The sequence below is a fragment of the Tachypleus tridentatus genome, chromosome 7 (assembly GCF_004210375.1).
Source record: "Tachypleus tridentatus isolate NWPU-2018 chromosome 7, ASM421037v1, whole genome shotgun sequence".
NCBI classification, from domain to species: domain Eukaryota; kingdom Metazoa; phylum Arthropoda; class Merostomata; order Xiphosura; family Limulidae; genus Tachypleus; species Tachypleus tridentatus.
In genome coordinates, this window is record NC_134831.1 from 89,705,051 (window position 1) to 89,732,878 (window position 27,828).

Here is a 27,828-nt window from a genome sequence, read left to right on the forward strand (position 1 = left end):
TTTTGAACAATTTTATGTTGTTTTATTCTGTTGTAACGTAAGCGTTTTACGGTTCATTACTTAAATTAAACTGTTTCAAATATTTTGATTTCTTACTTCTGTTGTGACGTAGGTGTTTTACCGCTCTTTATTTAAAGTCAACTGTTAGAACAATTTAAAATTTTTTCTTCTCTTTCAAGGTAGGTATTTTAAAGTTCATTCTTGAAACCAAACTGTTTGTACAATTTTAAATTTATATTTATATTTTACAATTTATTATTTAAAGTAAACTGTTTGTACAATTTTAATTTGTTACTTCAGTTTCAAGATAAGTGTTTCACGGTTTGACCACTTTTATTATTACTTTTCATTGATGGTTCATTATTTAAATTCTTCTTTTTGAAAAATTTTAAATTGTTACTTGTTTTTAATGGAGGCGTTTTACAGTTTTTTTTAAAGTAAACTATTTGAACAATTTTAAAATTGTTATTTCTCTCTTAAAGTAAGTATTTTACAGATGATAATTCGAAGTGAACGTTTTGGACGACACTTAAATTCTTATTTCAGTTTTAGGGCTCATAATTGTTCAAACCGTTTACATTAAATAATAAATTGTTATTTCTGTTTTAGCGTAAGTGTTTTATGGTTGATTATTTAAAGTAAAGTACTTGAACAATTTTAAATTATGTTTTAAGGAAGATATTTTACAGTTCATTCTTGAAAGCAATCTGTTTGTACATTTTTAAATTACTTCTGTTGTTAGATAGATATTTTTACAGTTCATTATTTAAAGTAAATAGTTTGTTCAGTTTTAATTTACTTTTGTTTTATGGTTCATTATTTAAAGTAAAGTGTTTAAAATAGAAATAAAAATTTAAAATTGTTCAAAGTAAACTGATGAAGAAATCTCCTTTCGAGAACATCCGGGTAATATGGTTTTGTATATTTGCGAGATTTTAATATATGTACCAGTCGCGTTTTGATTAGTAGGGGCACTAAGTACCTCTTTTTTCAGAAGTATTTTGATACTTAGTTTGAAAGATTTTAATAAAACCATAATATTATGCGAGCCAACATCACAGACAAGTCAAACACTTGTAGTAGAATAACTCGGACATGAATAAAACATACTATTTAATATCTTGATCATATTTATAACTCGGACATGAATAAAACATGCTATTTAACATCTTAATCATATTTTTTGTACCTCCTCAATAATATAACTCAGTTTTCAATACCATTTTATTGTTTGTACACATCAGTAGAAACCTGTAGTGTACTTATTTGTAGACTGAGTTTGATGTTCTCTTAGAGCATCAGATTCGTTACATCATCGATGTATCACTTATCAAACACAACTTCAGCAAGATTTGCGTCTTCAGGGACTTTAGAAACTGAGATGAATACTAGAATTAAACGATCTTATAACACCAAAATATAGTGTCTTATTTAACCAGACACTCAGCGTTTCGCTTGACAGATTCTTTAGGAACGTTCACTAAAACTGATTGTACAAACCATCAAATGATTTAAATAAGACCACTTGTTTCTGATATTTTTCCTTCTAAACACCAATATTAAACTGACCAAACAATAATGACTTTGTTCTCTCGATGAGCATATTGCCTACTTTACTCGAATAACAGTCGCTGACTCTTTGACCCTAAAGTTTTCTTTCTATTATATTGGTTATTAATCAAAGTAAAAATTCATTTTCAGCCAGCATTATGTTGTTCTTTTCTTTTTTACAATTACGTTTTTTATCTTTCTTCAACAGTAAGGTTTTCCTATTACAATAACTAAATTTTTCTCATACAAACAGTAACTATTTACTATTTATGCAACAATTTATTCTCAGAAACTGTCATGTCTGTATTTTACCTTTTTAAAGAACAACGTACTCTTTGTCTATAATTCATCTCAAGATGATTTTATTTTCTGCAGTGTTTATAGATAGAATACGTTAATGGTTAATGTTAATCAGTCAGTTTTCTTTCACACAATATAAAAACGGGACATTAGGTATGTATATTCTGTTACTTAATAGAACTGAACAATATAAAATTTAAATGTGATTGAAACACAACTTGTTAAATATGTTCTAGTGTTCTGCTGATTCATAATGTATAAAAATTATTCTAAAACTAAATATTTCTTGTAATAAAAAATGCACATAAAAATTATTACCCTTAACTTAAAAATTTACTGGGATTTGTGTTTTAACTGTAATAAAAATTAAAAACTTGTAAATAAAGGGTACACTATCACTCTCAACAGTCACTAGATTTGATATTTGTAATATGTTACACATCGTATTTATAAAACCCGAACCACCTGGTCTATGGGTTTGCATCCCATTCCCGAAGACCTGGGATTAAGGTGTTCTTGAAAGTTAATTGCTTGGACAACATTGACGTGGAAGAATCAAAGATGGGCCACAAATTGCTCTAGGGTATAGTAATACCCTCACGTTCAAGGAATAGTATATAACTTAAGCTGGTTTAGTAGATATTCAGTTTTTGTTTGTTTTTTTTACTAGAAAACAACCATCTTATTTGATAAGTTAGGTATTGGAAACAAGTAGAAGTCCTTCCTGGAGGTTTTCGAGAGCCATATAAACAGTTATGAGGTTAACATACAACCAGATGTAATCATTCATCTACCCTTATGCCACCTAATTTGGTCATGGCTTGCACACAGCTAAACAGTTTTTGAACGCTAGATGTTTACGAAACGTATAACTTTAAACTTGACAGACAAATGTTAGTGTACTAAGACAGCTTCAGACATTTAACGTGATTTCAGAAAGAATGGCTCAAAGTCCATAGAGTTAGGCCGGGGGGGCTTACCATTCGTGTATAAAAAGTTTTTCGGCCTAATCGGACAAAGCTATTGGAAATGTCCGAGTTGTAAGCACGCATCTCAGAACGGCTGATGGAGTTATTAATACTTTAACCAAAATAAAGCAGAGAACAAAGTTTCGACCTTCTTACGCCATCTTCAGGTGAACAATCTTAAACGTGCATTAAAATGAAAATGTTTAAGTTATTTCCAGTTCAGAACATAGTAATTACAAATATAATAGAATCATTGACAGTTACTGCATCACAATATTTCCCTCCTAGTGGCGAGCTTAGATTTACAATAGCAACACTGACTATTTCATTCGTTAAATTTCACTTTATAAGCTTCTAAGAGAAATATAAACTGAGAAATCATATTACATGTAGCGAAACATTCAAATTATTTGTAATATATTAATGTTTCCAGGAACATCACAATAAAATGTCACGGTGACATCAAGTAGCCGCCCAGTATTACCTACTGACACGTAGAGCAAATATAGACTCCAGCAAACAGACAGCGGAAATCAGTTTCTTATTTACACACTCCCAGCTCACTAGATGTCGCTGCAGGCTCATACTATATTCGTTATTGGAGGTAAAAATGACAATTGGTAAGAACATTTTATCCAAGCTGTAAATACCTTTTATTATTATTAGAAATAAATCGCCACGTGATTATCAACATATGAAATGCGTGACAATCGCTAGGTGTGTGCAAAATGTTTAGTTCGAATGTGCTATCCAAGTTAATGTTTTTATTTTCACATCACTCTTAATCTGCCTAAAAATGGCTAAAAAGTAACATTTATATGAAATACTGAAGCATTGGCGGTGGTTTCTAATAACTACATTTTAATTTCAATGGATCTTTTTAACGCAGAGAATCAAGTTATACAAAATATAAATACTCTTAACGTAGACTTCAGGTCTATTGCATTGTTTTGAAAAACTGAGTAATCTCAGCTTCTTACATAATAGAAGTTGATTTTGCTAAGTTGTTTTTGTCAAGTTACTGGATCTCTCACCCGTGTTTGACTCATCTGGTCACTACATCAGTATGTTTGAAAAACGTTTTCATAACTCAGACTACTTTAGTGTAAAAGTTATACTGTCACAACATGGTATTGCCATCAAATATACATTTTGTTTCATACAAGTTCAAAATTGGAGGAGATAAGGGGCAGTAGATTTCAAACAGTTGTTACGGTTCATCTAACTTAAAAGAATCTCAAAGATCGAAAATAGTTGTTAAACCGGAATCTAAAGGATTATCTCTTTCCACCAAATGGTTATTCCTAGAATTTAGTGAGCAATTTCATTTTCTTCTAATCCAAATTAACTTGTTTAACAAAAACGATACTTGTTACTAATTGATAAAAATGACATTTTTCTTTTAATGTTAGGAAATCGTGCATTTAAGGAAATTATTTGACCTTTAAGAACATCTGTTATAATCTTTATACATGGTATGACTCGATGAAGCTAGCTAGCGATTTCATATTGAAACCTGAAGAGTTTGCTTAGAATGTTCAAATAAATTCAAAGGCAAAAATATTTCACTCCTAATCTTCCGTTCTGTATGTAACACCTGTAACTAAACATTATCGAGTATAAAAGAAACTACACTTACATTATAGTTTTAAACATGTCTGATGTTAGTTTGTTTCTTATTGCTTTACTTTATTCCATAAGGTCATGCTTGGAGAAGCGTACTTCCAAAACTAATCTTTAATAGGAGGTACTTGAAACGTGAACAGCCCTTTGATTCGTTCTACTGGGATCTCCGCTCACCAAAACACGAAACCAGTCTAGAAAAATGTAAAAACTGCTCGTTTGTGTTGAGAAAATATTTTACGTAGAGGAGCGAACAACGTTTCGACCTTCTTGTGAACATGACGAAGACCGAAGAAGGTCGAAACGTTGTTCGCTCCTCTACATAAAAATATTTTCTCAACCCAAACGAACCGTTTTTACGTGAATATTTTTCTCTACAAATGGGTTTTCTCGACATCACAGTCTAGAAGATTTCAAGCGAGTAACCTCTCCATTCGGATTCCGAGAAACTTTACCTAGCCAATACAGTCGGGAATCGAACCCCCTCCTTATCGGATGGTGTTTAACCAAAGTCTAAACTACCCAAACAAAAAAAGTGTTGAAGAAACAGTATGTTCGCGGGTTTTCCCGAGTTCACCCGACACCCTTAGTCTCCACTTCTATCTCCACAACATCCGAAAGTGGATGAACATTTTCTTCGTTCCCCAGTAACGAGATTATCAAAAGAATTATCTAGCATACGTTGGGCTAGAGGTTAGAACAAAATCAAACAGCTCCAGAGAAATCCGAATTCAAAAGTGTTATGGTTATCAGGGAGTTTAGCGTATGCACAATCGCTTAAAAATTCGGGAAAATTCAAATATTCAAAACACTTAATGAGAAAATCTCCAGAAATGTATTTCTTCGATTTTCTGCTAATGTATCAGTTTAATCTTTCCCTCGAGCACTTATTGGGTAACCAGTTTTTGATCAACTGTAGGGTATTGTCAGATTAGGGTTACTAGCATTAACAGCAAACTTTTAATGAATTTTAAAACTAAGCTAAAGGCAATTTTAGGCCAATAGTCGTATTTAACTGTTAGTTATTTAACATTCACATGTTTTGTGTAGGCCTACACAGAATGCGTGCTTAGTACTGTAATACCTATTAAGACTAAATGCAGCAAGGAATAAATAAAAAGTGATGAAAAGATACGGCATAAATATCCATAAAAATTAAATTTAACACCTTTAAAAGATCTTCAAAGCCACAAGTTGTGAATTTAAGATTAAGGACTGGTAGAAAACCCTCAAATGACTGTTGAAAGATAAGGGTCCAACCATTGTTTCCTTATCCAGATTGGGTTGTATATAATTTTCACAATACAAAATGTATTGTGTGTATAGCATTTTAAAATATCTGATCACAGCGTGATCTTGTATTTACGTAAAAATACAGAATATGCAGTCTGGTAGCTGGTAATTTGATTTTCGCGAGTTGTTCAGCCAACCGAACAATAAGTGAATGAAATTAGAGATTGGGCTTCACATTTATATATCTTAGTTTCGTTTCAATTATGTCAAGATTTATAACTAATACGTTTGAAAGCTATACTATAAATACGTTATTTCCCACGTTAAATCAAATTTCACGTAATGTAAGCACAGCGTTTAATTTTTATATTTCATAAAATAAACTTAAACCCTGTGTAAGGTTTGTGCGAGGCTTTCAATCATGCGAGATAAGGTTCAGTATGTAATACAAGGAAAGATTTAGTAGTTTAAGTTGTTAGAATGAGTTATCTATGCTCTGCTTACTGCGAGTATCGAAAGCCGAATTTTAGTGTTATAAACCCACTCACTGTTCGGAATTTCGCGCACACTAGAACTATCTGCGCTCGTCGTCCCTAAATTAGCAGTGTAAGATTAGAGTGGAAGGTAGCTAGACGTCACCACCCACCGCCAACTCTTGGGCTACTCTTTTACCAACGAATAGTAGGATTGACAGTCGCATAGCTTCTCACGGCTGAAAAGGCAAGCACATTTGGTGCGACGTAAATTTGAACTTGAGACCCTCAGATTACGAGTCGAGCGCTCTAATCACCTGGCCATGCACGCGGACCACCATTTCAGAGTCACAGAGCAGCTAGTTTATAAATCACATAATAACTGCAGCAGAGTGGAGGGTACCGTTTCTTGCTTAAGTAAACCGAAATAGCTAATTAATTAAAACTTCAATTTACATATTAAGAAATAAGTTGAGCCTTTTTCCCGTTTTGATTACAAAAAGTGATATTTATGCTAGTTTACAGCTAACTACATTATATTCAGCGTCCTTACCACACTCATAGCTGCAGTTCTAAATAAAGTTGTTTTTCCTACTCTTTTCGAAAGTAACTTTGAAACTGAGGGGGGTGGAAGCCTCCTTCGCTCTGTATTCCACTATCAGATAATACCTCAACTGAATTAGAATAAAAAATATTAAAAACTAAAGTGAAACGAATTAAGTTACATCCAAAAGTTTCACTTATATTCTAAAGTCATGTGTTTTCAGATGTTACTTACACGTACATCACGACCATAAAACCAGTTAGAATCCAGTATTTTCTACGTATGTGATCCCTTGTATTCAACGTAATATTTTAAATACGGATGTTGAATATCTCACCGCTCGTATATTCCGAAACGGTGCGACATTTATTCAGTCAACTGTGATCACAGATGTTACAACTGTGATCACAGATGTATTTGTAAAAACAAAATATTAAACTGAAGTTATTATACACCCGTGTTAAATTTAAACATCTAAAAAAAAGAAAGAAATAGTTATGACACTTTGAAATCATATTTAAAACAAACACAAACCTCTTCAATTTAGTCTATCTAAACTGATATCTCCAGACAAGTTATGGGGTACGTAAATGGTGCATAGAAACAAAATAAAACGTTACAAAGATGCAGTAACCATGGACAAGATGGTGGGTGGACCCAATTCTCAGATTTGGTCTATTCGACTGAAGGAGTAACAATTTAAATAGATTTTCAGCAGCCAATTAGCTTACAGAAACTTAAATATTAAAACACAGTCGAAAGGCAAGCTTTACTTCCTTAAGGGGAAGATATGTAAATATATGTGAAAGTATTACACCCCACGCCGGGTCGAAAGGAATTTTAAAAACCACCGTAAAGAATATGGGGTAGAAATTAAATACAAGACTCGGTTATTAACTCATCTAAAAAACATTGCAGGCGTACGAAAACAACCAAGTTAGAATAACGAATCCAACCACCCGCAAACAGACACACGACACTCAAAAATAAGGAGTCAACTATATAGAAATAATGAAAGATGACACGAGAGATTTGCTCTTTACAGGTTTTAAAAGTTGAAAGATGAAGAAATACAAGGAACATTTAGTCTTGTTTTAAATATAAACTATCCAGTAACAATAATAACTTTGTTAAGAAGGTATAGTTACTAAGTATATAGTTTATTGTACTACATTGTAGCATTGTTTACTTACCTGAAATAAATAGGCGATGTGTACAACGTCGATGAACGTTTATATTTAAAGGGCAAAAGGGTACAAGTACAAAGAGGAACAAAAGCTTATTGGATCCAAGATGGTGATTCGAATGTTAAAAAAAATTCATTGTTTCTTTTAAACTGCTCTTATTTAGACTAGTTATTGCTTACGCTGAAATAAAGTCAGTATTAAAAACAATTTACATTTTTAAAAGCTGAGAAATTTTGAATTTAAACAACTTTTGTGCAGGGTTTTAAAGCTAAACAGCAAAACATTCGTCATGCATCTGATAGGTCAAGTTCAACCATAGATTGTTTGAGAATCTTTTACCAGCGATACTGAGGCATGCATTATACCAATATGTGGACGTTTCGTGTGAACGTTTCGTTAACTCAAATGATTTAATGATCATGTAGTGACATGCATGGGTTTAACAGATTGACAATTGAATCTCATTGTATCGTACTTTATACGTACTAGTAGGTATTAAGTGATTAATTATTGTACAAGTTCCAGCAATGGTAGACTGATTCAGAGTCTAGTTAGTAAAGTTAACATCTTTAAACAACTATCAGAGCCAGAAAGCTATTCACCATAACAAACATGGTTAAATAACACTAAATCAGTTTTACTGCTGGTAGTTCTACAAAGGTTATGATCACAAAACATTTAATGAGTGAATATGAAATATTTTATTCAAACGATTTTCCAAACATCAGAACAGTTACCAAAACATGGATTAAAATATCTACATTTAACACTAATTTTCATTAAGGGTGTGTAAAGAGATTACCAACTGTATTACAACAGAAAAGTCCTTGCATCATATAAGTGATGCATCTAATTAGGTTCGTAGTATAGAAACATTCTACAGACTATAAAATATATACAAATCTTGTTGTAAGCCTCACAAGGTTACTATTTATATATATATATAAACACACATCATGATTCACTTTTAAATAAGCTCATGTGATGTTCTATATACAACATTTAATAGAATTACTTGAAAATCCAGAAGATAGGCACCAGACATTGTATACCCAAGAACAGTAATAAAAATAAATAAGTTTTATTTTAAAACTAAAGTAATTAAATGTCAAGTTGATTAAAGTTTAGATAAATGAAATTCATTCTATTCAAATAATATGCATTAAACTTATCAAACAGACAAGTTAATTATTACATAACTACAAAAACTAATTAACAAAACTTAATTTTTTATTTACTAATTTGATATTTCTTTAAATGAAGTTATCCATAAGACACTTGAACATTTTGAAACAATGAATTGACAGTTTAAGAAACTTTAATTGCATGTGCATTAGTTCAAAATCAAGATATAGTGGTTGAACAATAAATATAATTGACCACTTTTAACAGTAGTAGTTACATAGTTCAATTAATTGTTTGAAAGTTTACTTGTTGCATCACTTAAACAGATCTTTCATGTTTAAAAGAAGCACCTTAAGATTTCTCTTCATGTTACCATAACTAAATCAACTTCTAGAATATTTGGTAAAAATTAGTTAAAACCTTACAAATAACTCAAAATTTAATAAGACCAACTTCAGGTACCAATTTATAATATTAATTTCTAACATACAAGTTTGTTACAAAATCTACATTAAATACAAATTATAGTTTTAGTAAGGAGTAGAAAGTACAATTGTGATATTTTCTATCAATGAAGTTGTTTTAGTATTAATTTAATAATTAACAGTTTACATTTTTTCATTTGCAGCTTGAAACTAAAAGCAATTGCAGCTTAAAAATAAATATGATCACAAGGAATCTGTTAGTATATAAATTAAATGCAAGATTTAATTACAGTGAAGGATGAAACCAGGAACAGACAGCTATGAATAAATTTACCTTCCTTTTTTTTTTTTTTTTTTTTTTTTTTGTCAGTATTGAAAGTTAAAAGTTCACAACTTCAGTTATATCCTAAAGTTAAGTTTAATTCAATAGCAATTTATCTCTTTTATAGATCTTATTGACACTTTAGTTGCGACATCCAATCAAGTTTGTCCTCATTCAATCTTCTAGTTAATTCCAATCAGAAATTTATATCCCAGCCAGTGTTATCTTCAGGAACATCATCTTCCTCCATTTCAGGTGGGTGCTCATCAAAATTACTGATATCCACCGCGTTTTTCACCTGTGTGAAAACATCATTTAAACACTTATCACGATCACACTACTGATGTCAAGAATGCCACCAGAGGCACTTCTAACAGGACTATATAAATGATACTCAATTACTTATACTACAGTCATAAGAACAAGATAAAATTGGTTGCATATGAAAAGTTTAAGACTAAAAAGTTCACTGTAGATACATTCAACCAATATTGAAAGTGATCAGACAGAAAAGAACAACTAGTCATAACTTTTCTTCTGCATTATTTAATACGAATATTAAAATCTATTAAGACATACCCTGGGTATAGTTGGTGTTTCTTCTGCATTATTTAATAGGTATATTAAAATTTATTAAGACATACCCTGGGTACAGTCGGTGGTTCTTCTGCATTATTTAATAGGTATATTGAAATCTATTAAGACATACCCTGGGTATAGTCGGTGGTTCTTCTGCATTATTTAATAGGTATATTAAAATCTATTCCCTGGGTATAGTTGAAGCCATCAAACCACCTTAAAGTAAATGAAAAATACCATCAAAGTTCAATTAAATAAAACTTATTGCATTTAAAAGACGAGTGGAGATCCTTGGTTGAAAAAAAAAAAAAAAAAAAAAAAAGATTCAAAAACTTAGGAAAACAGAGCCAAAAAGTGGATTGGAGGTGCCAGACTAAAGTAACCGTAATCTGGTTATATAGATTTATAAACATTTCTGAAAGAAAGAAAACATGTAAAAAAACCTGTAAAATGTTTTGATAGGAACATATACATAGGAAGAAAGGAAACTAATGTTTGTTAATGTTACTTTACTTAAACATGAATCCATAGACAAGTAAATCATTAATTGGAAGTGGAGAAAGAACCACTGAAAAGGACAAGTGACCCGAGAGATCAAAATAGTTAGGTTAACAAAAAGAGGTGTACAATATTGATTCTGGACACAGGTGGAAAGCTAAAACCTCTAAAACCATTACTGCTATATACAGTAGTATTGGTTATACTTGAATTTTAAATCTGAACAAAAGATGCTGAACAGTAGAATCACGCAGTTTATTTCTACCAATCATTGCCTTGAGACATTTAAAAATTTTGCATGATAGCAAGGGCCAGGGGTTATAGGTTAATATCTTAATTGATATTAATACATTCTACAGTAAGTTACTATAAAGTACCTTGAGAAACACATGGTAACTTATGTTAATTATAATATTAGAGTAATATTAGAAAACTATACCAAATAATTGTACAAACCACATGCAAACAAGTTAAAACAAACTGAAAGTGATTTTAAAAAACAAAATTTCTAGAGTTCACTTCAGATAAACCAGGACTGTCAACCCTTAGTTTTACAATAAATTATATGGGTGATCTATAGTTAATACAATGGTTCTTTCAGGATATCCATTTTCTTTTTCTATGGTTTGTCCAAAATTAAACAAAATCAGAAGAACAGTGCAGATGAATACAGATATTGTTAAGGTATCTGTACATCTTGTCAATTAGTACCAGAGTTCTACATGTTCCTGTGCCCTCTGACAAGATCATGGGCAACAATTTAATATTCAACTATTGTCTGTTAATGTTTTCAAACTTACAGAAATTGGAATGGCTTAATGTTGTGATAATCCACTGTAAAAATACATGTTTAATTATAATATAAAAACATTTATATTCAGTTATTAAAACAATGACAACTTAGTTTTAAGGTTTAATCCTGATAGTTAGCTCCGTTCTTTTCTTCTAGACAGGTGCTTTGAAACAACCGTAAACCAAGTGCCTCTGGTAAAATAGTCATCTAATTACCAACAGGCACCACCAGACCAGTAGTGTTATTTATAACCAGGTATCTGGGTTTTTGTTAAAGGAATACGTTAATCACCCTTAACAGAATCAAAATATTACTTGCAGCAAGTATTGACTTACATTAAGTTTATAGATGTAACTACAAAAAGGTGTTCCCTGAGGTGGGACACCTTTTAAGAAAGGTTAATGCCACTTACTTGTGTTTCTTAATAACTCCAAGTCCACCTTTCTGATAGCCTAGCCTTTCAGATGGATTCTCCCTGTAATGTAATTACCACCAACTGAACAATTTCCCTCCAAGACTTGAAAGAAGCACAACATTAAACAACTACAGTACAGAATGACTACTACACTGAAGCATCAATTTAATAAGAACTTGAGTTTACTGATTATTATACAATTTGTTCCTGACAAACTCCTTGTACAAGTTCATCCTTTGTGTACAGATCTTCAATCTTAATTTATGTTGAACCCTAATGTACAAGAAAACCATTAAAGACTAGCTTGTAATTGGACATATTAGTGAAGTATTAAGTTAGACTTTCTCACATGTCAAATAATGCATTATTTCTAACATTACAACAGTTCCATAGAATAGGCAATAGCCTTTTTACTGAAGATGTTTTTCAAATAGCAACAGTGACTGCTTAATAAAACAAACCTGTTTATTACATAATATTAAAATAATAAGTCTTTTGAATCCAACATGAAATTTAAAGTTAAGATAGGTGTACTTGAAGTAATTACACTTTTACTCCCTTTCTTATCCAATCAATTCCTCCATAGCCCTCAGTGGTTTCATTAATTACTTTTGATAAAGTCTTTGGTGTTGCCACCTGTGAAGAGGATGCCAATTTAAATAATTTACCAAGTCAGGCAGACAGGTTTTAAATATAAAATAAGATATTGCATGTGGATTATAATAATTTGAATTAAAGTATAATTTGGAGGGGAAATCACCTTGACATTATTATGAATGAGTCTAAAGCCAAAGCATGTGCTGTTGCTAGTAATAGGGCAAAAAGAAATTTAGGTTGTATTTATAGAAGTATTGAAAACAAGTCTAAAAAGATATTACTTTTATTATATAGATTACTGGTTAAGCCACATTTGGATTATTATGTTCAGTCTTGGGTTCCTTTTGTTAGGAAAGGACATTGAATTGTTAGAAAGTTTAGAGGGTTAGTAGAATGGTATCCAACAGAAGGGTTGTCATACAAGGGGAAATGAAAGATTTGCTTTTGTGAAAAGATTGAGATGCGATGTTTAAAATTATAAAAGAAATCGTATATTTAAGACAGTTGGTACAAGTATTACCATTAATTAAAAGAAAGTACCAATACCTATACCAACCATGTTGGGAATACATTTTTTACTTCAAGTGGATTTCTTGTCACAAGTATAAAGGGAACTGATAATATTAAAAGTTTTCATATTTAGGATGGAGAATAGTAGGACTAAGGTATAAACTTTAGCAAGGTAGGGATAGTCTTTAATAGTTTCATATTTTTTGGAATGGTTTTTGTTTTCTGAAATTGTGAAGGCAGTAAATTTAAAGCAGTTTAAAATAAACTTAATTCATAGTTGTAAAGGGCCGATTAAGAATTTAAATCTATTAGTAGTTTAAAGGATGGAAAGCAGAGATGAACTAAAGTCCTCTGTTGTCCATAAAGATTATGTCAAAGTTACAGAAAAATAGAAGTAGAATTAGGACATTCTACAAACAATATTTATCCTCTGGTCATCATAACTTAATTTGTGTTTTTCTTATATTTACAGTAACATACTTCCAAAGTGGTTATTATAGATCATTCAAGTTAAAGTATCAAACATTATAGACAAGACACTAGGATAGAATGGAGACTATAGATAAATGTGATAAAATGACTTGCATCTCAGTATTTAAAAAAAAAAAAAAAAAAAAACATTGTAAGGTTGTTTTTTTTTAAATACAGAAAAGTAAAGTGATATTAAAAGTGTCAATATTTAAATGAAACTGATAAAAAACATGTTCATTCTACAAGATATTCAGAAGAAAAAAAATTTTGGTACAATATTTCAGTAGCATAAATTATATTAACATATTAAAGCAAGTTAACTTTCAGTTTAAAAAACTATTCGACACAGACACCATATTAAGATATATTGCACAAACTTGCACAGTTTCTTTGTCAGAGATGAAGCATTTCTGGATATTGTACGAGGAAATTCAACTACTTCAATTCCTTTCAAGACTGAATTATACGTTTCCATGGAATCAGGAGAACTAAAAGGTGGCCTGAAATAAAGTTAAAATTCAAATTCAGCACTGGTTTATAAAACCATGCCATTTGGAGTTACAACCACAAGATGTTTAGTAAAGAATTAATTTTTTTGTCTAAATGCACACTCCAGTTTATATTTATCAAATTTTAGAATTTTCTTCTCAAAAGCAGTAACCAGAAATTAAAGCTTAAAAAAAAAGCAAAAAAAAAGTACCAGACAGAAATCACGTAACAGATCATACATTAAAGTACAGACACTCATGCTTGAGAAAATTCATAAATTGTTTTATTTTTACATGTAAGAATTAAATTCTAAGTAGTTTTCCCAAGCACAAGTAGTTTAAGTCTTTTAGAAATAAACTGCAAGAGTAATTCTTTTTAATAACATTAAAAGAAAGTCTTCACCCAAGCATATTTATAGCAAGACAAATGAACTTGAACATTAATATCCTTTGTTGGGTCACAAACTGTGATAGAATTAAATCAGAATCTATAGAACTCTTACATTGTCTAGTGAATTCATAAAAACTGAAGTAATCGGAAGTGTAAAATATAGTAGTATGTTTAGTATTACAGGAGTTCCAAGATTACTAGAACTTGTGCCCCAACCTGCCCCTTTTTCACTTAGAGTACTAGTACTTACACTCCTGTCGACAATTCAAATATTAATACACCTAATGACCAATAGTCTGCAGCAATATCATGCCCTTTGTTGAGTACAATCTCAGGAGCAACATACTCAGGGGTTCCACAGAATGTCCAGGTTTTATGGCCTACACGCAGTTTCTTAGCAAAACCAAAATCCACCTATTAATAATAATAATAATAATAATAAAAAAAAGGAACATTGCATTTATCAAATCAAGCTATGATTATATTCAAATTACAGTATTGAATTATTACATTAGAAAAAAAAACAGTAAAAAGAACTTAAAGTTAAAGTTGACTTAAAGAAAATTTCAAAATGTAGTAAACATTGCAAGTTTTCAGGAATGTTACGAGATTCAACAGCTTAGAATCTGAAAATCATAAAACCTAGCTTGTTGTCCCAGCAACTTTGGTCAAGTCTTACCAGCTTTGCAAAGCCATTTTCATCCAACAACATATTTTCTGGTTTTAAGTCACGGTAGATTATGTGTCTAGCGTGAAGGTAATCAAAAGCTTCAACAATACAAGCAGTATAAAATCTGGTAGTGATGTCATCAAAATGTCCTCTGGAAGAAATGGGAAAATTATTACAATACATAGTTTACACATGCAAAAACATTACCAGATGTATCTTCTGGAAAGTTCTAGAAAAATTACTATAGATTTAAAAGCATTAAGTGTAGCACAAAGATGCGAAAAATATTAAGAGAAGTTAATTTTAAAAAGGTAGCAAACTACAAATCTTACAAAACATTGAAGACTTACCTGTCTCTTAGCATCATCCATAATTCCCCTCCAAGACACACTTCCATTAACAAATACAAATATTTAGAGTCCTTGAATGTTCGATACAGCCTGCAAGTCAAATTAAGACAAGTTGACTCATTATGCTATTATTGGTGGAGGTACAAGGAAACTACACAGTTACAGAACTTACCAGAAATCACATTGAAGGAGAAGATGTTTGAAGGTTTATCTTAAGCTAAGAATTTTAAAATATTTGTATTAATACATTATTTAATAAAATGTGTAAATATTAATAAAACAATAGTTTGGCAACTAATTATTCCAAATGACTAATGCAACTCTTGCTAGTTTATTGGTTATTAGTTAAGCGTATCTAAAAGATAAAATACCAAATAATTAGCGTAGATAACATGCTAAAAAACAAATAACATTTCATTCTCAAGTATTAGAATTAAGAGTCCTCAATAGACAATACTTTTACCTCAATACTTTTAGCACTGAATAGTTGGACTGACTAAATTACCTTTACAGATGTTATGTAGACCAGGGTGTGGGTTTAGTTTGTAGTTTGTCTTGTTTTGTTTGTTTTGTTGTTGTTGTTGTTTTTTAAAGCTTCTAACAAGGTGCCACGTAAGATTAACATTATCTGTAGATGTCGGTGATAAGTTAACTCATTTGGTAGAAAACTGGCTAGGTAGAAGTTAAAGGATTATAAATGGAGTTCAATGAAATTAGAGTAACGTCATAAGTTATTTCAGGGTTCATTGATCGAGATCAAAAGAGCAGAAAGTCCAGCAAAGTAAATCAATAAGTTTCTAAAGGTTCCTTACAATATTATGGAAACAGAATGCTGCTGATTTAAAAAGATATGAATTATTGAAGATGGAGAAAATAAAGCCTGATAGTTATTAATTATACATGGAAAGTAATGCATGGGTTATAATTTGAATTATAATATTAGAAATAGCATTAGTGTTGTACAACGTTTCTGGTGTCCTGGTTCATCAGTGCAAACTGATACTTTTGACAGGAACAAGGCAAGGGAGTTTTTAGCTATAGAATTATTGAATACCACTCTAAAGAAGCTAATATTTTATAGATCACTGGTTAAATATTCAGTATAGAACTCTTTATGCAGTAAAGTATATAGAACTGTTGAAAATGGTTCAGAGGAGAATAAGTGGGATACCTGGGATGAAAAGTTAAAAGGAAGTTAAACTGATGGCTTATCTTGAGAGTTAGAAAAGGTGTGGGTAAAGGTGTTAAAAACCAAGTACAAAAAAAAAAAAAAAAAGATACATGCATTATTAATGGTAAGAACAGTAGGACCACAGACAAATGTTAGTAGGGTATGAATCATCTTCAGTGACTATTTTAACAGATGGTCTTTGAAATAAATCCCCTTCAGGTATGGGAGATACAATAAATATATAGGACTTCATAGAAAGGCTCAATAAATATTTGAACAACAAGGGCTATATTTTGATTTCCGTTTTTCTTATAGAGCATAGTTTAGTAGATGGAACAATCCTCATGGACTAATAGGTTACTTTAATTTACTACAATAAAAAAGCTTTACATTTAACAGCAATACATTGCAAGATAGTGTTTAAAAACTTAAGACTAATCAGTTAGATAGCAGAACTATTACATTATGAATGTGATACACAGATTCTAATAAATCAGTGTCTAGACACTATAGAAGATCATGTTGCAATAAACTACCACGAATACCTTAAACATTTAGGAGAAACGTCTTCTAGATTGGGAGAGACAAAACCTCGTTTTTACAAACAACCAACTTGCTGACCACAATAACCAGAACTAAATCTAACAGCTTAGCCTAGAATACACAGAACTTCCTTAACGTCAACATATACTAATTAATACAATTGTTGTCACTATTTATTTGAAGAGCTTTTAACACTAATAGAAATATTACTGTAGTTTATACTTTACTATTAAAAAAAAAACAATATAATCAAATAATGCAGAGAGCTCTCGACAATGCCTAAAAAAACATTTATATTGGATGAAATAAATTAAGTACTCTTAGCACAAAAGTGTTATAATGACAGAAAGAAAATTCCAACTATAAGTTTATTTCAGTGTTTTGTTAAAGTTGCATATCATACTTATTACCAGCCTTCTTTAGGACAACTGTTAAAAGATAATCCAATGCTATTATCTTTATATAGTATGTCAGTTGCCAATTTAAGAGGAACAATATTAACACTCCAGGTCTCTTACATCAACAACATTAAAATTTATAAAAAGCTACATGTTCCTTACTTCACAATAAAGTCACAGTTGGCCTCTTCCATTATTTTCTTCTCAGATAAGATGTGCTGCTGTTGGCTGGTCTTCACAATAAGAGCTTTCTTCATTTTTTTCAGAGCAAAGGTCCTCGATGAGCATGTCTTCAGCTGCACCTGAAGTCAAAACATTTGGGACTAAAGCTAGTTTTAAAACTAAAAAAAAAAATCTAAAACTGATTTATTCTTAAAGTACATCTATTAAACTGGCATAACCTCGAATTAAGAATAAGCCATTGTAACAAAGGTTCTCACTTTTCCAATACATAAAAAAGGTACAAATATGCATTATCTACTTTGAGACATATGTATAATTATAATATGTATAATTAAGGGATAATTTACTTCTTAAGTTGCTTTTGCTACACATTTTGAAAAAGAAAACTTTTCAGCAGATCAAGTCGTGGGAGGATTGTGAATGGATTGCATGTAGATATGTAACTGCTAGTAAATCATTTTGTAACTGTAGCTAGGTTTCAAAACTCAAAATCACAAAACTGTTAGCATCTAATTTCATTTACCAAGAACTGGGCAACTACTGTAATTTTACAAGTAACTCGTATCTAACTAATTATACTCACATCTTTAAGAATTAAAGATTACTTTCCCTTTCGATTGCTAAAAAATATCCAAAAAGTTAGATATATTAACCTCAGGAGACAGAACAGCTAGCCCACTTTATGTAGTTGTGATAAACTATACTATTTAAAAACTTTGGAAATCAAACAGTAATAACTACAAATTATATGCAATTTTAAGGCAATGCCCATAATCAATTACATGTTAACCAAAACAAGTGCCCAATTCTGGAACTTTCCTCAGCAATGAATAGCAACAGATAAATCCATACACAATTTAACATGTCAGTTCTACATTATGTTGTGTCCTCTAATTACTTAGTCTCATTAAATTTCAGTCCAAAACATTAAATTATTAAACAATTCTTATAGTTCACACTTGTCTTCCAAAGAGATTTGAATAAAATCTTTTAAATTCCTAAAGACATTAAGATACTTCTGTACCAACAGCTTGTCTGTTAGAAAGCTTTGGAATAGGGTGAAATAGCCATCAATCTTCCTTCAGTTTCATTACTGCTGTCAACATACCTTCAATTTTGCTTTTTATCAATTATTTATCTAGGAGAAAAAAAAAAAAAAGACTTGGACAGTCCATGTCCTATTTAATAGAGGCATTATAAGTTAAAGAAAACAAAACTAAAAATAGTTTAAATCAGCTGTAAGAATTTGTAGTTTCTCACGTTCACAAAAAGCAAACAAGCCAAAGAAATGGCATTTCACTGCAGTAATGCAGGTTTACAAAGCAGAGCATGCAACACTGAACCAAAAAAAATATAATGTTTAATTCTATTCCTTCAAGCTATTACCAACCGTTTGTTATACTTTACATTGTTTTATTTCTAGAACAAGGCTACTTACAAGTTCAACTGTTGCAAACCCTCCAGTCCCTAGGACGGCAACAAATGCTAGATCATCTAGGGTTAGGTTCTCATATTCTTTGTTCAGTCTAACAAAGACATTTTCACAGATTCAAGATGTTTTTCTTCACTTTCTTTTATATAAAGAAAATTATGTAACAATTTTTTTTTTTTTTATTATTATTATGTATTTATTTATTTATACAAAAAAGGTAGAATTTTCTGGGTACAGGACTGAAAATCTAGAAACATTTCATTAAAATAATATCAACCTGTACATTCTCTAACAATGTATATAACAACAAAATTATGTTTAAACAAGTGTAACAGGTTTGTTATTTTGTAAAGTACACAAATAGAGCAGAACAGAGGTAGTAAAGCTAAATACACATTGAAATTATTGTTCTAAAAATTGAACAAAGTAACTAGTTTAGATTTTATTATTTTATTTAAAAAAAAAAATTCAGACACTTGTTCTGAAGTAAAATAGAAGTTTTCTGTATTGGTTCTGAAAGATTCCATATACAAGAGGCATTTATGAACAAACATGTTCACATACTAAACCTAGTAAGTGAAGGTATATAGGTGTCATTGAAACAACTAAGCGTAAGTTTTGGTTTTAAAAATGGATGTTCCATAATTCAGCCATGAATATTTTGAAAGTGCTACTAAATCTTTCTGTATTACCTTTTTTAATAAATCGTGAAGAAAACTTTGATTAAAATATTTTCGTAACCATGAACATGGTTTAGTTCTAGTACAGATAAGACTTGTGTTTTGAATGGTCTAGAGAAATCTATAGCCAGCGATTGTCAATATTTTAAAAACATAACAAAATGCAACAAAATTTAATGAAAATAATTCACTTGTGTAAAAGTACATGCAATGTCTTGTGAAATAATCTGTATGATGGATAAAAATGGATATTTAATTGAGGGTACATAGAAGTATTTCAAGACAAAAACCCATTGCAGGCCTGTGTGATTCGACAATAATGTCTTCTAAAATGAGTTATCCAAGAAACAGTTACTTTAACTTACTCCTTTCGTTGCGTTACTTCTTCTGCATCATCATAGCTTTTCTGTTTAATTTCATCGATGTTACTGATAAGTCGAACGAATGATCTAAGTTTAAATAAAAACTTGTTACAAGATACTGTTCAGCTTACAATACACCTTTACAATATATTCATATTTATGGATAAAACAAACTTCTATATTGTAAAATAAAATATTTACCAACACAATCATAAGGTAAACATTCTATATTAATAAAAGCTCAGTTTACTTCAGTTTTTGTAATAAATTACAATATACAAGCTTAATTCTTGAATATGTTTTAGACTTAGATCAAAAATAACATTCATATGTGGACATATCAATACACAAGTTACTTCCTTAAATAAGTTAATGTAATAAATGTGCACTACTTAAATTAAAATTTATAATAAATAACTTACTCTCTGTCGATGACTAGACACACTACATGAGTATCATCTGCTATGACATTGGCAGAACGAACATCATCCCTACAACAAGAAAATATTAAAACCCATTTGTCATTTTTAAGAGTTACTTTTATTAAAACATTACATCAGCAGAGTTATGCACGATTTAGAAATTTCGTTACAGTTTTGTAGTAAATTTATCATTTGAAAGTTGGATAAATTCCTTATTCATAAATAATTATTTCAAGAATAACCATGTACAAACATGCACTAGAAGTGAAATATTTTCAGAATATATTAAAGTATGTATAACAGAGTATAAAATTACTTACTGTGAATTAAAATATACTGAACACAAAGAATGCATGCAAGTTAAAATACAGTCACATCCAGAGTTCTCTAAAGATACTGAACACTAGTTATTTATAACAGTGTTTAAAAAAGATACTATCTTTGAAAACCCCATTTTCAACCAAGATGGGTAGTTTAAGTTCTAGAAAATTTAAACTAACTGGAAGGTATGTCAAAGTTTAAAACTTGAAGGAAGAACCAAAGCTGAATACATAACTACACATTTTTCTCCCCACTTTACATTGGTTACGTGAAAGTTATGTGATGCTATTATTTCATTTTCAAAGACATTTAGAATCCCCACCCCTAATCTACAGTAATAAATTAAATAATTTTAAGTCAAGTGACTGCTAAAACTTTAAGATATCAGAACATACTGAAACATTAAGTAAAACTGAGTTAGCTTCAAAACTGAAAACCTTACAGAAAATACATTCATAATGAGTATGTTAAACCAACAGTTATTATAGTGTAAATCTAACTTATACAAAATTTGAAGTTCTTTGGTGATTAAGGCTGTCGTTAAGAATTGCAGTTTTAATGATTTTTTTAGAACTATCGTTGGTAAATGAAACTGAACAATTTTATCCCTCTGATAAAGAGGATCTCAGTTTAAGATGTTGGACAATTATTCAAGATACATACACAACTCAAACTATTAGAAAATATTAAACCATACGTTTTTATGCACACACCTGTAATGTACGTCTAGTATCATACAGTAGTTCAAGAAAGAAAATAACTCAAGACACTTTACATTAACTGTGATTGAACCAATACCAAAAACATAAGGTCAGACTGACCACAAGACGTTAACATACCCTTGAAGAGCTCTCTCCCCAAAAAAATCTCCTCTATATAAAGTCCTCACATACTTTTCTTCTTCTGATTCAGAAGACTTCATTGTCACTTTCACCTATGTATGTAAACAAACATCAAGATGTTTAAACACATTCAAATAAGCCTAAATATAGATTGACTATTAACCTATTTCTTAGTACATGGCCACAAGACTGAATGATTCATGTCTCCAGTAGATATCCAAGTTAAAAATCTAACAAAAAAATCTAGGTATGTGGTTTAAGTTGTTTCTGATGGTTTAATATTAGGCATCCTTATATTTACTTCCTTTTTTGAAAAAAAAATTACCTTTACATGTTTACTCTGTTAGAGTATTTCAATAGACAAATATGGTATTTATAACCAAGTTCTAAATACAATGAGATTCCAAGTTCGATAATCTATTATTGACTGGCAATTCCTGTATCACCCTGTACTTCCAACTTAAAAATTAACAACATTTCTGTAACAAAGTTAACTTTAAAGTGGTAATGATAACATTTACACCAGAATTACAATTTCTTTAAAAATTACTAATTCTTATAAGGCTGGATACTGTTTGAAACTATGTTACCTCCAAAGATCTGTTGATACCACTGTTTCAGTTATATAACAATAATGAATAGAGAAGAACAAAACATTCAAATTTTGTTATGATATTTACGAGTATTCCCAGAACTTGCGACTCGGTCGTTACATAGATGTTACAACAGAAAACATTCCATAGTATTGTAAAGTTCTGATGACCCCTTAGAGGAGATTTAAGCTACCATTTCGATGAACAATACAAGCCATCCCTAACAGCCAACCTAACAAGGAATCCATGCACTCCCATGCTTAATTCAGTTTTTATGAACACCATTGGAAGTGCTCTGGCCAGTTTGTAATGTAACAATATTTACAATTATTTGAACTAAATATCTACCGTTCCCTTGCTAATGATGAAGAAGGTGTCACCATGTGCACCTTGTCTAATGATGTAGTCTCCTTCATTGTACACCGTCTAAAGGAAGGATAAACATTGTTATATTTTTAAGATTTCTTGTATACAGTAATCAAAGAGCACTTATTACTTTTGTTACATACAGTAGCATTTAACAATAAAATTCAAACATTACTAAATAAAAGTATACAATTTAATTATAAAAAAAAAAAAAGCCTATAATAAGCAACTTTAATACATTGTTCCAAGCTACATTTTTAAATGTTATTTGTTCGATAGAGGGAGCTTGAGTGATTATGGTGACACTAACAGAACATTTAACAAGCAAGAATTTTCCAATTGTTCTAGGCCTAAAAGATTTTGATAACCTTCCTAGTAATTGATTATAAATTTGAATCATTTAGAAACAAAGTTGTTTAAGTAGTAGAGTGGATCAGTGTACTCTAGTTTCAGTTGAAAAAATATAAAAGTTCATTCTTTACACAATACCACAGTGCAGTTAGTTCTAAATGTCACCTACAAGTTCACATTCAACCTGTAAATACATTAAGAATAAAATCTGGTGCTCTCACACACTGAACTGATCAATCTTAATTTGAAATAAGCCATCAACAAATAATCACACAAGATTATATGCAAGAATGTGACAACACTTACCTCTTCTAGTATATCAGCAATCTTAATGAGGGTCTCTGTACTTAACTTCCGAAAAGTTGGAACGCTAGAGTACCAAACAATGTTTTAATTAATGTTTGTGCATTTTTGACTAAAGATGTTATCTACTGATGAGATGGAACATTCACAAAATTCCCTGAAGAACAAATAACATTTTTACTAAATCTAGATTACTATGATACAATACATATCCAAAAGTTGGAGCATATATCTGGACACTTTTTGCCCAAAACTATCATTCCTCAATATTCACAGAATGTAAAGATGGTGTACAATTTGTTAGTGATGGTGTGAACAAAGTGCTTACAGTTAAAGATAAAACTTTCATAGCATAATTTATAAATACACAGACACAAGATCAACATAAGAAATAAGCATTCTGAGAAAAGTAACAAATAGAATTCTAGTCTGAGAAACTCCTGGTCCCTTACAGAGAAAATACAATTATAAAGTTAAGAGCTGGGAGATACAAATTGTGTTACTAACTCTACCGTTATTCTGTGCTGGCACCATAAGAAGATGGATTAAAGACAGATGGGTAGCAAGTTTTAATAACTTAAACAAATTTAGAATATGTCTTAAGAAATTTAAAAAGTAATCTTTGACAACATTACATCTTAAATAATCTGGGTCTTACACCTAGCTTTGTGTTTGAGATTAGTCCAAACTGTTCCTATAGAATTCAGACCAGATATGTTCAGATTTTTTTTTTTTTTAATCTGATTTTATCAAGAATTCCAAATACAATTTAGCTAAATGCTTGGGGTCAATGTTGTGTTAAAAATTAACCATTTGCCAATGAAGCCACAAGTGTTACTACAGTTGGCATAATGTTATAACAGTTTTTACATTACATTCACCAATTTATATAAATCAGTTAAGTCTACAGCTTTAACCATTTATTGTTTAGTCACATGAATGTCTCCTATACCTCCACTACTAAAAAACACCTACATCACAATCAAGCTACTATACTTAACAGCATGTACAATATGGTTTTGACTCAGAATAAGGAAACTATGTTGTAGTCAAGTGTTTTGAAAATGTTTTATTTTAGTTTCAGACCAGATTTTTGGAAACAATACTTCAAGTTCCTATTAATGTTTCTCAGCAAGTTAATGGAGGGTTTTTTGGTTTTTTTTTAAAGAAAATGTGTAATAAAATTACGTGTGGTATGTGGTTATACTACAAGCTCAGTCTTGCACATTTCAGTGTAGAAATTTTCAATAATGTGTTTATTCCACGTTTATCCAACTCTCCATACCATGTGATCCCAAAACCTATCAAGTAGGTCATTTCAGCAGGCTTTACTGTTCTAATCACAGGAGAGAATGGTGTAACAGAATAAGAAAGTCAAGTCCCCCCCAAAACAAATGGAGAAAAAAAAAAAAAAAAAAAATGAAATACTGAAAAGAAAACGAGTTTATATTTACTTTAGAAGAAAACTAAAGATTTCTCTACACATTTAAAAGTTATTTCATACAACTAATTCTCTGAAGAGAAAGTTTGTTTTGAATTAAGCACAAAGCTGCACAATGGGCTATCTGTGATCTGCCCCTTGTGGGTATCAAAACCTGGTGTTTAATGTTGCAAGTCTGCAGACATACCACAGCCACTGGAGGCCTGAAAAGAAAGTAAAATTTAGAATTTGTATCTCTACTTACACACCAGTTTTATAGTCAATTAAGTCATTTTCACTTAGCTAAAACGATTTTTTTTCACTAAGTTAGAGTTGACTATAGATGTACTACTGCCCAGGTGGGTTAAGGCGTTTGACTCTTACTCCAAGGGTCATGTGTTCAAATCCCTATTGCACCAAACATGCTTGCCCCTTTTAGCCATGGGGCATTATAATGTAACTGTCAATCCCACTATTTGTTGGTAAAAGAGTAGTCCAAAAGTTGGAGGTGGGTGGTTATGACTAGCTGCCTTCCCTCTAGTCTTACACTGCTAAATAAGGGACAGCTAGCACAAATAGCTCTCAAGTAGTTTTGCACGAAATTAAAAACAGACAGACAGATGTACTGCAAGCCATAATTCTCATTTCTCCAAGGTGTCTGGAAAAATCATTTCTGTTTGTCATGCACTTTTATCCTCAAGAACACATTAAGCAAACAGGAAACTGTTACAATGTTGAATACATATGGATAAACTCAGGAGCCTTAGCTGTTTATTTGAATGGACATTCCTCAAAACTGAACTCTTCCAAGGCCATATTCATGTTTGCAGTGCATTAGATTACTAAATTTGTGTGAAGCAACAGGTTTACCTGCTCTCAGAGACTTGGTACTATTTTTATACTAATAACCTTTTCACTACAAGTAGGTGAAAGTGTCAGTTTTGCAGTTTCATCCAAGACTTAAACTACTCCATTATCAACGTGGATCAACAGGTTGGCATTAAGTAATGTACCAACAGATATGGTCTAAAGGTTAGGGACAGAGGAACAAGTTGGACATGCAAGAATTGTTTCCCTCAAAACTCAATGTGGGTTGGGGATTTGCTTGACCACATGTAGGAACAATTTTAAACTATTTCCTATTTCCCACAGTATCAATGTGCACAATGAAGATTTAAGTTTACATTACTGAATCCAAGCTAATCATGTGGCAAATTAAAATACCTTTGGTAAACAGTTTATTTTATGTAGTTAGAGTGACAAGAACTGAATCACAAGGAAGAATTACTTTCAAATGCACTTCTACTTTAAATATCAAGTACCTAAATGATGCCCTTCCCTAGAATCCTGGACAGAATATTCAAAAGATGGATTATGAAAATAGAAGCCTTGCATAAATGATGCAACATCCGTAAGTTTACATAATGAATAGGAGAAGTTACATGATGGCAATAGGGTCCCTCAGCCTGATAGAACTTACCTTTTCAAGAAATCAGTGTACTCAGCTTGTCTCAAAAGCCCAGTTCTCATCATTATTGTTTGGAAACATAGTCGTTTTATTTCCCAAAGCTTACACTTTGTAAGAGCTGAAATAAAAAGGTTTGAGACATTAGTAGTAACTTCAAAAATAAGAAACTGGATTGTACAAATAAAAACCATATCATAACAGTACACAGGAAACTTGCTTGAATTTGTTTTGGTGTGAAAATATATTTAAACCTTTAGAAATAGTGTCATAACATCTCCCTAAACTTAAGTTCAGATGGTTACCAATACAAAGATACATACACAAGTGTTAATATTACAAGTTATTTCATCTGTCTGGTTATTTTTCTACCTTTAACTGTAGCAGTTCGAGTACAGTTGTACAAGATGGCTAATTCACCAAAGAGTTTTCCAGGACCCAAAAAACAGCGATGCCTTCCTTCTTTTGTGACCTCTACTCTACCCTCTGGCAAAGAAAACAAAGATACGAATGTTTGAAAAAAACAAAAAGTCTTTAAAAAAAAATGTTATGTTGTCATGAATTTACATAGTAAAGGATTTCGTCATTAACATGTTAAGATAAGATCATAAACCTAGAGTATGCAAGTGACCTATTATATAAGTGGATAGACAAATAGTCATCCCCCTTAAAACGTTAATTTGTCATCTTTTATTAGATAACATTATATAACTACGCTTTTTTTTCTTTTCTTTTTTTAAACAACGCACTCGATGAGACCTGTTCATATATGATCTCAAATCATAATTTTAACACTGGGTTTAGTAAATACCTGAACTTATGATTTTAGTTACATATCATAATGTGTACCTGCTGTAGTTTATTAGATCTTATTTCAATTAACAAACAAAATAATCAGACAAGTTGGAAAAAAAACTTGTCATTCAGACGAAACAGATCACCACCAATGTATACTGGTCAAAACAACAGCTAGTAGTTACTCCAAGTTTTATTAGTGGGGTCCATCAAGTATTAAATCTCCTTGACCTAGAAGGTCAAAACGTTGTTCTCTGCTTTATTAGTAAAAGTGTCAATACCCATGCCAGCCATTCCGACATACAAAGCATTATTTATCGTGGTTTCAAAAATTAAACCTTTAAATTTACAATATATAACTTCAGTTAATGTTACGACTGTCTTCCTACATTTATATTCATCATAATTCTTTGTTAATAAGTTAAAGTCTCGCAGTTTAACGAATCTACCTACTCATTGTTACCCGATGATCCAATAAAGGGCCGAAAGCTTGTAGAATTATACAAGTTTCTTTTAATTGCAAGTTACATAAAATTATATTACCCTGAATAATTCATATGTACTATACCCTAAACAAAATATACAATTTAGTTTATCAAACTAACGATCTTATGAAGCTCTCCAAAGCTAAATATGAAAACAAACCTTATTTATTGTATCTGCTTTAC

At 31.0% G+C, this 27,828-nt stretch overlaps 1 protein-coding gene across 1 annotated transcript in view; it reads right to left on the reverse strand.

Moving 5' to 3' along the window:
• Positions 1-8,557: 8,557 nt before the first annotated feature.
• The window catches only part of LOC143256169 (cGMP-dependent protein kinase 1-like), a 28,781-nt gene continuing 9,510 nt past the window's right edge, over positions 8,558-27,828 (reverse strand). The window contains exons 3-19 of the mRNA XM_076512997.1: positions 26,738-26,851; positions 26,381-26,486; positions 23,484-23,547; positions 22,809-22,886; positions 21,865-21,959; positions 20,705-20,773; positions 20,286-20,369; positions 19,247-19,334; positions 17,788-17,927; positions 15,514-15,603; positions 15,173-15,314; positions 14,744-14,907; positions 13,992-14,114; positions 12,034-12,096; positions 10,516-10,546; positions 10,396-10,434; positions 8,558-10,049 (exon numbers count right to left, since the gene is read on the reverse strand). Of these exons, the coding sequence (XP_076369112.1) occupies positions 9,948-10,049; positions 10,396-10,434; positions 10,516-10,546; positions 12,034-12,096; positions 13,992-14,114; positions 14,744-14,907; positions 15,173-15,314; positions 15,514-15,603; positions 17,788-17,927; positions 19,247-19,334; positions 20,286-20,369; positions 20,705-20,773; positions 21,865-21,959; positions 22,809-22,886; positions 23,484-23,547; positions 26,381-26,486; positions 26,738-26,851 (1,592 nt within the window). The 3' untranslated portion in view covers positions 8,558-9,947. The remainder of the gene's footprint in view (positions 10,050-10,395; positions 10,435-10,515; positions 10,547-12,033; positions 12,097-13,991; positions 14,115-14,743; positions 14,908-15,172; positions 15,315-15,513; positions 15,604-17,787; positions 17,928-19,246; positions 19,335-20,285; positions 20,370-20,704; positions 20,774-21,864; positions 21,960-22,808; positions 22,887-23,483; positions 23,548-26,380; positions 26,487-26,737; positions 26,852-27,828) is intronic.